The following is a 14670-nucleotide window of genomic DNA, read 5'->3' on the forward strand; positions in this document are numbered from 1 at the left end:
TTGGAAGCCACACAAGTTAACATTTAAATATAATTTGCAGTCTTGCCTTCGAGCTATCAGCTCAGTTAGAATGAAGCTATTTTCACTTAAACACAGGATGTCTAGTTTTTGCATCCGCAAAAAAGGTTTTGTACATAATGATTAAACCCTTCCCCCGACCCTGCTGAGACAGTTTTTCAGTCCATGAATTAAACACAGCTTCCTTCCTGCAAGTGAAAGCTGAATGTGAGGATGATTGACAAGCCCATTGAGGGTTGGACTGACAACCCATTCTCCTGGGTTCCAGAACGGAGGCACGTTAATCGCTCCTCCGGTACCCCGATACGTGTTCTCTCTTCCGAGAAGTCTTCAGGATTAGAGGAAATTCATTTCTGACACGATTAAACACTGTCAAATTACCAGCCTCAGACACAATTACTGTATTACTACGTCTATCTGATCCGGTGGAGGGTACTCCTCTTGGCGGTGATGTGACGTTATGAAGAGTGCCATCATCCCGGCCCACCCCACCCACCTAGCAGACTAAAGAGGAGACATTCATTAGATGTGTTCGGTTTTAAAGGAATATTTCCCCCATGCGCGCACATCGTCTTACCTGATCACGCACCAGTTCCTCATAAACAATTACATCATCATGAGCGCCGACAGTAGGTGACTATCGTTGAATTTGTGTGGGAATGACTTTGATGACACGAAGCTGATCCTGAATCACGTAACGTTAGAGTACACAGAAGATCACTTTAACAATTGAGCAAACATGGCTGGACACATGTACTGTACAGTGCAACTATTATAGAAGGACCTATCGATGGATTGTCTTTAAACAGGTTAGAGCTGGGAATGATTTAAAAGTATGCTTGAGCAAAACACGTTTTATTACATAGGGCAGTTTATTGAGCATGTAAATGTTTTACTGTAGGTGTAGATATGCATTACTCTATAGACTTCTACACTCACTAAAACACAATTTTTTTGTGACATTTATAACAATAATTTGCTGTTCCAACATTCAAAGCTGTAAATGTGTATTAGCTACATTTTGTTAAAAACACAATATTTACAATAATAGTAATACACAAAGGTAGTATATTTGGCATACGTACAACAATCTCATCATTATATAATTTACAATTTCTCAAGTACTGATTCATGTGAACATTTGATGGAGAAAAAAAATTTGCAACAAATTAAAAAGGAAATTAACCATAGAAAAGTGAAACATACCCAAGTTAATTGTGAAAACCGTTGTACTGAATTAAGTGATCAATATTTCGTGCAATAAAAAAAAAAGCTTTTTATTACAAAAACAGTGTTGTCTTCTCTTCATAAAACACTGACAGGAAACCACCTGACGTGAAGACTGCCTAGACACCGTAGGACTCATACCAGTACACTCTGTCCACCACGTACTGTATGTCAAACACAGAGAGAACACCTCAAACTAACTTGGCTGTACTGTACAAGCGTGACTATACAATGAATAGTTGAAAAGGTTTTCGAAAAAGATTCTAAAAAATAATAGAACGGCAGCCCTCGTGTGTGTGTGTGTGTGTGTGTGTGTGTGTGTGTGTGTGTGTGTGTGTGTGTGTGTGTGTGTGTGTGTGTGTGTGTGTGTACGAGTTGCTGGCAATTCACTGAGCGGCAAATAGAGGACATATTTTCTACAATACATACTGCACTTCAAATGCCCATTGTGGTCAGGGGTTAACATTTTAAGAGTTGGAGTCCTTGGTAATGCAACCACTGCTAACGTAGTCAATCTCATTTGTGCTAATATCATATAACCATTCGTTACTTGTAACAGTTGCCATTTTTATACCCCCCTCCACAATGACTTTTCATCTTAATAACTGGATTGGTCTCAAAAGTCGGTTGTTTTCATTGTGGGCTAGTAGAAGATCAGCTTGGCTAATCAATGGAGTGTTTCCAGGTTCAGGATTCCTACTTTGCCATTACAGCATACATACAGTACATCGTCCTTTGGCACAATACTTGGTCAACCCCAAAGATCCACCACCACCACATACATACTACACTTCATGCAGGAGGGTTAGGGTGTGTCCACATCTCTGGCCCCTTCTGACAGTAATGGCCTCCAGTTTATTTACTTAGAACGACATACAATTTAGTGGCACGTCAAATGAAAGAACTATGTGCATTGGCCAAAAAGGGGATTTCAAAGACAGAAGGAGCTCTTTATGTCTTAGAGTAGAGTTTGAAGAACCCTCACGAAGGGGGTGTATTTCTGAGTGACTTGTTACGACCACAAATTCTCCATTCCTACGAGAAAGGGATGTTCTATTACCGACCAAGAATAAAACCGGGGCACTGATTTTAGCTTTACAGTATTTTTCAAATGGTCATGACAATGAAACAAAATGGCCAAATAGGTAAATCTCTGCTTCCTGTTTCCGGTACCACGTGGATGTATGTGAACACACCCTCAGCTACTACCATAAACTGAAATGCATATGCATGAGGCCTCTAGCACCTGTCAGCCATATAGAAAAGTACAGTGTACTTGAAAAACGTGCAAGACTCATGGATAGAAGACTCTTTCCAATACTTAAGGCAAAACACTTCTTATATATAACCAATATATACATATGGGGACTATTACATCTATCAAAAATCTAAAAATCAACGCCTAAGTTTGTTGTGTTCATTTCTCTTCTGATAAACGTAGCAATTTACCGCAATTTACCTACTGTACTGGAGCTAAAAGTGCGGAATGACAACGTCAGTCAATGCAAAGCCCTTTCGAAAAAAAGATCTTCACAATGAGACAGACTCAAGAGTCGTGAGTCTGTCTTGGGCAGAGCCTGGGATTACCAAACTGAAGAGAAGACAGTGTTAAAAAGTGCAAAACGCGCCAGTGGTGTCACCCATCAACCCACTAGGGTTGTAGGTCCTCACCCAGCCTATAGCTGGGAGACCTTCCTGGGGAGAGGTCTGGGTCTGGGGACGTGGGGCACCCCGTCGGCCCTGCGAGGGTCCGATGCTGGGACCAGCTTCATGCTGCTAGTGCGTTGCTGGTGGGGCTTGGGTGGCAGAGCCGGGGGATCCACACTGGGAGGGATGGAGAGACTGTGAGGCAGGGGAACCGGCCGACGAGGGTTGGTGCGCTCGTACACACTGTAGGGCGGCGGCGTCTTGTTCTCGCGGCGGATGAGCTCGTCCGAGCCCGAGGAGACCGAATTGGGCATGGTGGGCCCCTGGTGGGCGGGGTGGTCTCCAGTGGTTGCCTCGGTGCCCGACGCCTCGGACACACTGCAGCGACTCATGGAGGAGATGCCGCTGCTATAGCTACCAGAGAGGACGGGCGAGTTGGACACCAGTCCAGCCGACTGGCACTCAGTGGGTGAGGGCGTGAAGGGTGGCAATGAACTCTATGGAGAGACAGAAACAGAGAGACCATCAGAGGACCAAACAGAAATAGAGAACCAATCAGAAACGGAGAACCAACCACCATAGCTCAAACAGAGAGGGTACGAATCTCCTTAAGACTGCACACGTGTCCTTCACAGCCTAATGAGGTATAGCATAAAGGAACAATAAAGCCTATGAAGCGTAATCATAAAGACACCAGACAAAGTGACAGTGCCTCACTGCTTTTCCCCCCTCATCATATGTCAGTGCGTACTGAGACTGAGAAACACAACATCCGGCAGTTCCATCGTGAGGAATCCAATACGTTGTCAAAATGTTTTCGGAGAAATGACATGGAAATACTGTTATATCTTGTTACACTTAATTGGATTCAGTGGAGAGGACAATTGATCTGTTATGTACGCTACAGTACGTCAGTGTGACGAGCATTTAGCTTCAGTCTTGTTGAGAGAAGTTACGTGAATATAACTTCGCTCAGCGAGACTGAAGCTAAATGCTCGTTGATATGTTCACATTCCCCACATATCTCAAAGGCCTAGAGCGCTGAGCTGCCCCTCACAGTACAATCAAAGAAGACCCCACAGCAGACCGCCAACAGGCCCCATTATCTCACACACGCCCGCACGCACACACGGCGTTGTATTTGTGCTGCTGTTTGTGCCTCACTTACAAAAAACTGCCAGTGCAAAGAACTGTATTTGATTGTCTAACAAAAAACAAGACTTCATCAATGCAGGTTTGTAAAAGCCTGTTAAAATGTCACTCCTTCTAAACTGCCTAGACACATGCAGACTGGTGCTAGATAATGAATGGCTCATTAGCAGAGTTATCTGACAGGCGAGAGCCAATGTGGATGAGAACATGAGACGACTTAGAGGGGGAAGATAATTCAACTGTGGTTCAATAGTGCCTGACAACCAACAGGGAAACCATACAGCACACAGACATTCAAAGTACTGTCAGAACACTCAACAGCATTAACAGAAGAACAGAAAGAGATGCACATGCACACACCATAGACACACACACACACACACACACACACAGGCAGGTATTGTCAGGCACACACGCACACATTAGCTCTGACCCCATTTAGTCGTCTGGCCAATTGTGTGGACGATAGGATGTTGGTCGACCGAGTTTTCTTTAGTCAAGTAGCCACAATTTTTAACAAATATTTTCATGGTGCAAGATGATTCCCTATGTTGCTATGTGCATAACAGCAAAATGAACCAGCATATTGGAGTTGCGGTGGATGACGCAGTAGCAGAGACGAGGAGACAGCCCTTGCCTTAGCCTAACTGTATAAGAAGTGAGGAGAGAGGAAACCCCAACTTAATTAGGTCTGTAGCCTAACTGTTGAATGTCTTTGGAAATCATCCATATAATATATATATTTTTAAAGTCCTCTCACTGTCAACTACCTTTAATTTGTGTAAGTATTTGTATGAACATAACACGATTCAACAACTGAGACATAAACAAGTTCCACAGAAATGTGACTGACAGAAATTGAATAATGTGTCCCTGAACAAAGGGGGGTCAATGGCAAAAGTAAAAGTCAGTATCTGGTGTGGCCACCAAGCTGCATTAAGTACTGCAGTGCATCTCCTCCTCATGGACTGCACCAGATTTGCCAGTTCTTGTTGTGAGATGTTACCCCACTCTTCCACCAAGGCACCTGCAAGTTCCCAGACATTTCTGGGGGGAATGGCCCTAGCCCTCACCCTTCGATCCAACAGGTCCCAGACATGCTCAATGGGATTGAGATCCGGGCTCTTCGCTGACCATGGAAGAACACTGACATTCCTGTCTTGTAGGAAATCACTCACAGAACGAACAGTATGGCTGGTGGCATTGTCATGCTGGAGGGTCATGTCAGGATGAGCCTGCAGGAAGGGTACAACATGAGGGAGGAGGATGTCTTCCCTGTAACGCACAGCTTTGAGATTGCCTGCAATGACAACAAGCTCAATCCGATGATGCTGTGACACACCGCCCCAGACCATGATGGACCCTCCATCTCCAAATCGATCCTGCTCCAGAGTACAGGCCTCAGTGTAATGCTCATTACTTCGATGATCAACGCGAATCCGACCATCACCCCTGGTGAGACAAAACCGAGACTCGTCAGTGAAGAGCACTTTTTGCCAGTCCTGTCTGGTCCAGCGATGGTGGGTTTGTGCCCATAGGCAACTTTGTTGCCGGTGATGTCTGGTGAGGACCTGCCTTTTACAACAGGCCTACAAGCTCTCAGTCCAGACCCTCTCAGCCTATTGCAGACAGTCACTGATGGAGGGATTGTGTGTTCCTGGTGTAACTCGGGCAGTTGTTGTTGCCATGCTGTACCTGTCCCGCAGGTGTGATGTTTGGATGTACTGAACCTATGCAGGTGTTGTTACACGTGGTCTGCCACGGCGAGGACTTAGGCGTCTCACAGTACGGACATTGCAATTTATTGCCCTGGCCACATCTGCAGTCCTCATGTCTCCTTGCAGCATGCCTAAGGCATGTTCACGCAGATGAGCAGGGACTCTGGGCATTTTCTTTTGGTGTTTTTCAGTAGAAAGGCCTCTTTATTGTCCTAAGTTTTCATAACTTTGACCTTAATTGCCTACCGTCTGTAAGCTGTTAGTATCTTTGGAACGGTGCATGTTCATTAATTGTTTATGGTTCATTGAACAATCATGGGAAACAGTGTTTAAACCCTTTACAATGAAGATCTGTGAAGTTATTTGGATTTTTATTCATCATCTTTGAAAGACAGGGTCTTGAAAAAGGGATGTTTCTTTTTTTTGCTGAGTTTCTATCTACAGAAATAAGACAGATCTCGCTTCTGTTGCCTGTTTGAGTGTTCGTTTAATAGCCTACTGATTCCGTGAGCACCAAGCGTCATGAAACGGCGAAATGTTGGATAAAGCAATTTCACAGATTCGTCTGTTTTGCTATGGTGCAATAAAGGCCTGTAAAAAAAACATTTTAGAACAGACTGGTATTACTTGGAATGTATTATTTTGTGTTGTTTACACTGTTCCAAACAGGCAGAAAAAAAATATTGTAATCTAACAGTACCTGTTTGTCAGTCAACCCTTCGTTCGTTCACATACTCACGCAATGCTTGCTCCTATACCCTCCCTTTTCTTGATCTCCCGTAGTTTCCACAACTAAGTCAAATGTCTTCAACAGATCTGACTTCCCGTTTCCCTCCTGAGCAACCAGTAAACATTTGCACATTTGGAGTTTCTTTTTCACGTCTTACGCATCCTTTTGCCGTCACGTATTGTGTTCGGAGTTTGTTATAACCAATATATTGATGTGATTATGATAGGCTATATGTCAGACCCTGTTGGCCTCATGCATGAGATGCTAACATGTTTCACGTAAAAACGGGATGAAGGAATATGTCATGTTTAACCTCTTAAGGTATAGGGGGCAAGGGCCTCCCGGGTGGCGCAGTGGTAAAGGCCGCTGTACTGCAGCGCCAGCTGTGCCATCAGAGACTCTGGGTTCGCGCCCAGGCTCTGTCGTATCTGGCCGCAACCGGGAGGTCCGTGGGGCGACGCACAATTGGCCTAGCGTCGTCCGGGTTAGGGAGGATTTGGCCGGTAGGGATATCCTTGTCTCATCGCGCACCAGCGACTCCTGTGGCAGGCCGGGCGCAGTGCGCGCTAACCAAGGTTGCCAGGTGCACAGTGTTTCCTCTGACACATTGGTGCGGCTGGCTTCCGAGTTGGATGGTGCTGTGTTAAGAAGCAGTGCGGCTTGGTTGGGTTGTGTATCGGAGGACACATGACTTTCAACCTTCGTCTCTCCCGAGCCCGTACGGGTGTTGTAGCGATGAGACAAGATAGTAGCTACTAAAACAATTGGATACCACGAAATTGGGGAGAAAAAAAGGTATAGGGGGCAGCATTTTCACTTTTAGCGTGCCCAATTTCAACTTCCTGCTACTCATGCCAGGAATTTAAGTAATGCATATTATTAGTAGATGTGGATAGAAAACACTCTGAAGTTTCTAAAACTGTTTAAATCATGTCTGAGTATTACAGAACTTATGTAGCAGGCAAAACCCCGAGGACTGACTGTTCAGAATTATTTTTATTTTTTTGCCTTAGACTGTTCCCTGAGTTGTCATTGCCAAGGGATATTTCTTAGGAACCTGTTTTCAGTTCCTACCGCTTCCACTGGATGTCACCCGTCTATGGAATTTGGTTGAGGTTGTTCATTTGTGCAACGAAGAAGAAGCACATCCAGGAACAACATTACACTATTGAGAGTTGCGCAAGACGTAAAAAGGAGCATGGTTTGTTTAATTCCTGTATTGAAAACAGATTTCCCTATCTACAATTTGATTGATTATTAACGTTTAAAAACACCTAAAGTTGTATTACAAAAAGTAGTTTGAAATATTTAAGCAAAGTTTATAGGCAACTTTTGAAATATTTTGTAGTGACGTTGCGTTTTTTGGAAGCTGTTTTTTCTGGATCAAACGCGTCAAATAAATGGACATTTGGATATATATGGACGGAATTAATCAAACAAAAGGACCAATTGTGATGTTTATGGGACATATTGGAGTGCCAACAAAAGAAGCTCGTCAAAGGTAATGCATGTTTTATATTTTATTTCAGCGTTTTGTGTAGCGCCTACTCTCTTTGTTGACGTTGTGCTATCATCAGATAATAGCTTCTTATGCTTTAGCCGAAAAGCTTTTAAAGATCTGACATGTTGGCTGGATTCACAACGAGTGTAGCTTTAATTGAGTATCTTACATGTGTCATTTAATAAAAGTTAGATTTTTATATCATTTTTTAAAATTTGCCGCGCTGCATTTTACCTGTTTTTCCCCCAAGTGGGACGCAACCGTCCCCTATACCATAAATAGTTAAATAAATTAGGAATTTCGGTAACAGAACTTTTCAGTCAGAAACAAGAAAAAAAACGAAATGGCTGACATGATGTTACAGCTTCAGCATGGACAGCACAATAAACACTTGTTGTGCTGTGGAGCCTTTTCTCTGCAGTAGGGGGAGGAGAAAGAGACACCATATGACCATGGGGGGCTCTTTCTTGAGTCATTTGTGTGTCTTAATTATTTAATCAAACATGGTGCTTGAAGCATCAGACAAGCTCGGTGCATTTCTAGTTAATGTTATTCAAACACATAGGGTGTGTCTATCTATATATGGAAAAATACATTTAAACATTTTAACCAATCAATTGGTCGAAAGAAGATATACCAATATTTTTTTTTTTAGCTGGGGACAGCCCTAACACAAAAGTATGTGTACAGTGGATTCGTCTATTTCAGCCACACCTGTTGCTGACAGGTGTATAAAATGTAGCACACAGCCATGCAATCTCCATAGACAAACAATGGCAGTAGAATGGCCTTACTGAAGAGCTGAGTGACTTTCAACGTGGCACCGTCATAGGATGCCACCTTTCCAACAAGTTTAAAAAAATGTTGCTAGAGCTGCCCTGGTCAAATGAAAGTGCTGTTATTGTAAAGTGGAAACGTCTAGGAGCAACAACGGCTAAGTCTTGAAGTGGTAGGCCACAAGCTCACAGAACAGGACCACCGTTCTGGTGAAAAAAGTGGCAAAAAAAATGTCTGTCCTCGTTTGCAACACTCAATACCGAGTTCCAAACTGCCTCTAGAAGCAACACGTCAGCACAATAACGTTTCGTCAGGAGCTTCATGAAGTGGGTTTCCATGGCCGAGTAGCCGCAAACAAGCCTAAGATCACCACGCGTAATCCCAAGCATCGGCTGGAATGGTGTAAAGCTTCCCAGAAGAGTGGAGGCTGTTATAGCAGCAAAGGGGGGACCGACTCCATATTAAATGCCCATGATCTTGGAATGAGACGTCCGACACGCAGGGGTCCACATACTTTTGATAATGCAGTGTACATACAAAGATCCCTGGGCCTCAACACCATATCTTCACCAGCAGCCAGCCCACAACCCATGAAGGATTCTAGCAAAGGTACAGGGCAGTTGTTCCATAAAATATTGAGAGAACTATAAATACATGTAGTTGTACCAGGTTCAGGAATATGTAATGAAGAGGCTCTTCCTCTGGGTACATCGAGAGGGAGCTGGAGTTTTTTTTATGGTGTTAAGAATTAACAAAAATTCAGGCGATAGGACCAGACTTGAATGCAACACTTTAACCTGTTGCCTTGAACACAGCTCCCTAGCAACTCAGCAAGCATCAGCTGCTACTCAGACTCCTCTCTGTTCTGCAGTGCATGTTGCGTGGTGTTGCTAGCCTTTTGAAGTTTTGCATTGCTCCTTCTCTACCTTCTATCTCATATCTTTTAGGTTCTTCCAAGGATCTCCTAGGAGTGATTGCCAACACCACAGCAGCCCGTCTACCACGGCCTGGCGATGATGTCTGCCTGAGACTCAAAGCCAAACCCTACAGAGTCCACACCTTGGATCCTTCATCTGCAGCCCTCGACTTCATGCGGTCCATTCTCATTCCCCTCCTGAATCATCATTCTAACATCCATTCCATTTCCTCAATAAATATTGTAAACCCATGTTAATGCCTGGTACTTAAACTCGTGAAATTGTGTGTGTGTGTGTGAGTGTGAGTGGTTTAGTGGAGAATATGCTGTTTAGCTGGGCTGGCTGGCCACTGTATTGCCAACCCGGATCAGTGTCATCTGTCACAGCCCAGTAACCACACACTCAAAGATGGACACATACGTGCAAAAATACATACACCACGTACCACATATAAGCACGCATGTACAGTGGGGAGAACAAGAACAGTGGGGCAAAAAAGTATTTAGTCAGCCACCAATTGTGCAAGTTCTCCCACTTAAAAAGATGAGAGAGGCCTGTAGTTTTCATCATAGGTACACTTCAACTATGACAGACAAAATGAGGGGGAAAAAAATCTAGAAAATCACATTGTAGGATTTTGAATGAATTTATTAGCAAATTATGGTGGAAAATAAGTATTTGGTCAATAACAAAAGTTTCTCAATACTTTGTTATATACACTTTGTTGGCAATGAGAGGTCAAACATTTTCTGTAAGTCTTCACGAGATTTTCACACACTGTTGATGGTATTTTGGCCCATTCCTCCATGCAGATCTCCTCTAGAGCAGTGATGTTTTGGGGCTGTTGCTGGGCAACACTGACTTTCAACTCCCTCCAAAGATTTTCTATGGGGTTGAGATCTGGAGACTGGCTAGGCCACTCCAGGACCTTGAAATGCTTCTTACGAAGCCACTCCATTGCCCGGGCAGTGTGTTTGGGATCATTGTCATACTGAAAGACCCAGCCATGTTTCATATTCAATGCCTTTGCTGATGGAAGGAGGTTTTCACTCAAAATGTCACGATACATGGCCCCAGTCATTCTTCCTTTACACGGATCAGTCGTCCTGGTCCCTTTGCAGAAAAACAGCCCCAAAGCATGATGTTTCCACCCCCATGCTTCACAGTAGGTATGGTGTTATTTGGATGCAACTCAGCATTCTTTGTCCTCCAAACACGACAAGTTGAGTTTTTACCAAAAAGTTCTATTTTGGTTTCATCTGACCATATGACATTCTCCCAATCTTCTTCTGGATCATCCAAATGCTCTCTACCAAACTTCAGACGGGCCTGGACATGCACTGGCTTAAGCAGGGGGACACGTCTGGCACTGCAGGATTTGAGTCCCTGGTGGCGTAGTGTGTTACTGATGGTAGGCTTTGTTACTTTGGTCCCAGCTCTCTGCAGGTCATTCACTAGGCCCCCCCGTGTAGTTCTGGGATTTTTGCTCACTGTTCTTGTGATCATTTTGACCCCACAGGGTGAAATCTTGCGTGGAGCCCCAGATCGAGGGAGATTATCAGTGGTCTTGTATGTCTTCCAATTCCTAATAATTGCTCCCACAGTTGATTTCTTCAAACCAAGCTGCTTACCTATTGCAGATTCAGTCTTCCCAGCCTGGTGCAAGTCTACAATTTTTTCTGGTGTCCTTTGAAAGCTCTTTGGTCTTGGCCATAGTGGAGTTTGGTGTGTGACTGTTTGAGGTTGTGGACAGGTGTCTTTTATACTGATAACAAGTTCAAACAGGTGCCATTAATACAGGTAACGAGTGGAGGCCAGAGGAGCCTCTTAAAGAATAATATATGCCATTTAGCAGACGCTTTTATCCAAAGCGACTTACAGTCATGTGTGCATACATTCTACGTATGGGTGATCCCGGGAATCGAACCCACTACCCTGGCGTTACAAGCACCATGCTCTACCAACTGAGCTACAGAAGGACCACTAAAGAAGAAGTTACAGGTCTGTGAGAGCCAGAAATCTTGCTTGTTTGTAGGTGACCAAATACTTATTTTCCACCATAATTTGCAAATTAATTAATTAAAAATCCTACAATGTGATTTTCAGGATTTTTTTCCTTATTTTGTCTGTCATAGTTGAAGTGTACCTATGATGAAAATTACTCTCATCTTTTTAAGTGGGATAAGTTGCACAATTGGTGGCTGACTAAATACTTTTTTGCCCCACTGTATTTGATACACTGCCGATTTTGCAGGTTTTCCTACTTACAAAGCATGTAGAGGTCTGTAATTTTTTAAAATCATAGGTACACTTCAACTGTGAGAGACGGAATCTAAAACAAAAATCCAGAAAAATCACATTGTATGATTTAAGTAATTAATGAACATTTTATTGCATGACATAAGTATTTGATCACCTACCAACCAGTAAGAATTCCAACTCTCACAGACCTGTTAGTTTTTCTTTAAGAAGCCCTCCTGTTCTCCACTCATTACCTGTATTCAGTGCACCTGTTTGAACTCGTTACCTGTAAAAAAGACACCTGTCCACACACTCAATCAAACAGACTCCAACCTCTCCACAATGGCCAAGACCAGAGAGCTGTGTAAGGACATCAGGGATAAAACTGTAGACCTGCACAAGGCTGGGATGGGCTACAGGACAATAGGCAAGCTGCTTGGTGAGAAGGCAACAACTGTTGGCGCAATTATTAGAAAATGGAAGAAGTTCAAGAGGACGGTCAATCACTCTCGGTCTGGGGCTCCATGCAAGATCTCACCTCGTGGGGCATCAATGATCATGAGGAAGGTGAGGGATAAGCCCAGAACAACATGGCAGGACGTGGTCAATGACCTGTAGAGAGCTGGGACCACAGTCTCAAAGAAAACCATTAGTAACACACTACGCCGTCATGGATTAAAATCCTGCAGCGCACGCAAGATCCCCCTGCTCAAGCCAGCGCATGTCCAGGCCCATCTGAAGTTTGCCAATGACCGTCTGGATTATCAAGAGGAGGAATGGGAGAAGGTAATGTGGTCTGATGAGAAAAACATTTATCTTTTTGGTATGAACTCCACTCGCCGTGTTTGGAGGAAGAAGAAGGATGAGTACAACCCCAAGAAAACCATCCCAACCGTGAAGCATGGAAGTGGAAACATCATTCTTTGGGGATGCTTTTCTGCAAAGGGGTCAGGACGACTGCACCGTATTGAGGGGAGGATGGATGGGGCCATGTATCATGAGATCTTGGCCAACTACCTCCTTCCCTCAGTAAGAGCATTGAAGATGGGTCGTGGCTGGGTCTTCCAGCATGACAACGACTCGAAACACACAGCCAGGGCAACTAAGGAGTGGCTCCGTAAGAAGCATCTCAAGGTGGCCTAGCCAGTCTCCAGACCTGAACCCAATAGAAAATCTTTGGAGGGAGCTGAAAGTCCGTATTGCTCAGCAACAGTACCGAAACCTGAAGGATCTGGAGAAGGTCTGTATGGAGGAGTGGGCCAAAATCCCTGCTGCAGTGTGTGCAAACCTGGTCAACATCTACAGGAAACGTATGATATCTGTAATTGCAAACAAAGGTTTCTGTACCAAATATCAAGTTCTGCTTTTCTGATGTATCAAATACTTATGTCATGCAATAAAATGCGAATTAATTACTTAAAAATCATACAATGTTATATTCTGGATTTTTGTTTTAGATTCCGTCTGTCACAGTTGAAGTGTACCTATAATAAAAAATTACAGACCTCTACATGCTTTGTAAGTAGGAAAACCTGCAAAATCGGCAGTGTATCAAATACTCCCCACTGTACGTACGCAAACCCACACACATTCAGACAAGCATGCACGCAAACAGGATCAAATGAGTCATCTACTGCTGGAATGAAGGACTCTGGGTTCTGATCCCATGCTGTCCTCTTGACCCTATTTGTAGTGCACAGTCCACTCAGATTAGCATCATCAGACATACACCAGAGGGCACATACAGTTGAAGTCGGAAGTTTACATACACCTTAGCCAAATACGGTTAAACTCAGTTTTTCACAAATCCTGACATTTAATCCTAGTAAAAATTCCCTGTATAAGGTCAGTTAGGATCACCACTTTATTTTAAGATTGTGAAATGTCAGAATAATAGTAGAGAGAATCATTTATTTCATTATTTCTTTCATCACATTCCCAGTGGGTCAGAAGTTTACATACACTATTAGTATTTGGGTGCATTGCCTTTCAATTGTTTAACTTGGGTCAAACGTTTTGGGTAGCCTTCCACAAGCTTCCCACAATAAGTTGGGTGAATTTTGGCCCAATCCTCCTGACAGAGCTGGTGTAACTGAGTCAGGTTTGTAGGCCTCCTTGCTCGCACATGCTTTTTCAGTACTAATCACACATTTTCTATAGGATTGAGGTCAGGGCTTTGTGATGGCCACTCCAATACCTTGACTATGTTGTCCTTAAGCCATTTTGCCACAACTTTAGAAGAATGCTTGGAGTCATTGTCCATTTGGAAGACCCATTTGCAACCAAGCTTTAACTTCCTGACTGATGTCTTGAGATGTTCCTTCAATAAATTCACGTACTTTTCCTCTTCATAATGCCATCTATTTGGTAAAGTGTACCAGTCCCTCCTGCAGCAAAGCACCCCCAAAACATGATGCTGCCAGCCACGTGCTTCATGGATGGGATTGTGTTCTTCAGCTTGCAAGCCTCCACCTTTTTCCTCCAAACATAACGATGGTCATTATGGCCAAACAGTTCCATTTTTGTTTCGTCAGACCAGAGGACATTTCGCCAAAAAGTACAATCTTTGTCCCCATGTGCAGTTGCAAACCATAGTCTGGCTTTTTTATGGCGGTTTTGGAGCAGTGACTTCTTCCTTGCTGAGCGGCCTTTCAGGTTATGTCGATATAGGACTCGTTTTACTGTGGATATAGATACTTTTGTACCCGTTTCCTCCAGCATCTTCACAAGGCCTTTGCTGTT

The 14670-nt window shown here is 43.6% G+C and overlaps 1 protein-coding gene across 3 annotated transcripts in view; it reads right to left on the bottom strand.

The window, feature by feature from the left end:
• Positions 1-857: 857 nt before the first annotated feature.
• The window catches only part of LOC118365935 (dedicator of cytokinesis protein 4-like), a 151051-nt gene continuing 137238 nt past the window's right edge, over positions 858-14670 (bottom strand). For all 3 annotated transcript variants that reach the window (XM_052491883.1, XM_052491884.1, XM_052491882.1), the window contains one exon: positions 858-3389. In XM_052491883.1, the coding sequence (XP_052347843.1) occupies positions 2922-3389 (468 nt within the window). In that variant the 3' untranslated portion in view covers positions 858-2921. The remainder of the gene's footprint in view (positions 3390-14670) is intronic.

Source organism: Oncorhynchus keta, chromosome 33 (assembly GCF_023373465.1).
Source record: "Oncorhynchus keta strain PuntledgeMale-10-30-2019 chromosome 33, Oket_V2, whole genome shotgun sequence".
Taxonomy (NCBI): Eukaryota; Metazoa; Chordata; class Actinopteri; order Salmoniformes; family Salmonidae; genus Oncorhynchus; species Oncorhynchus keta.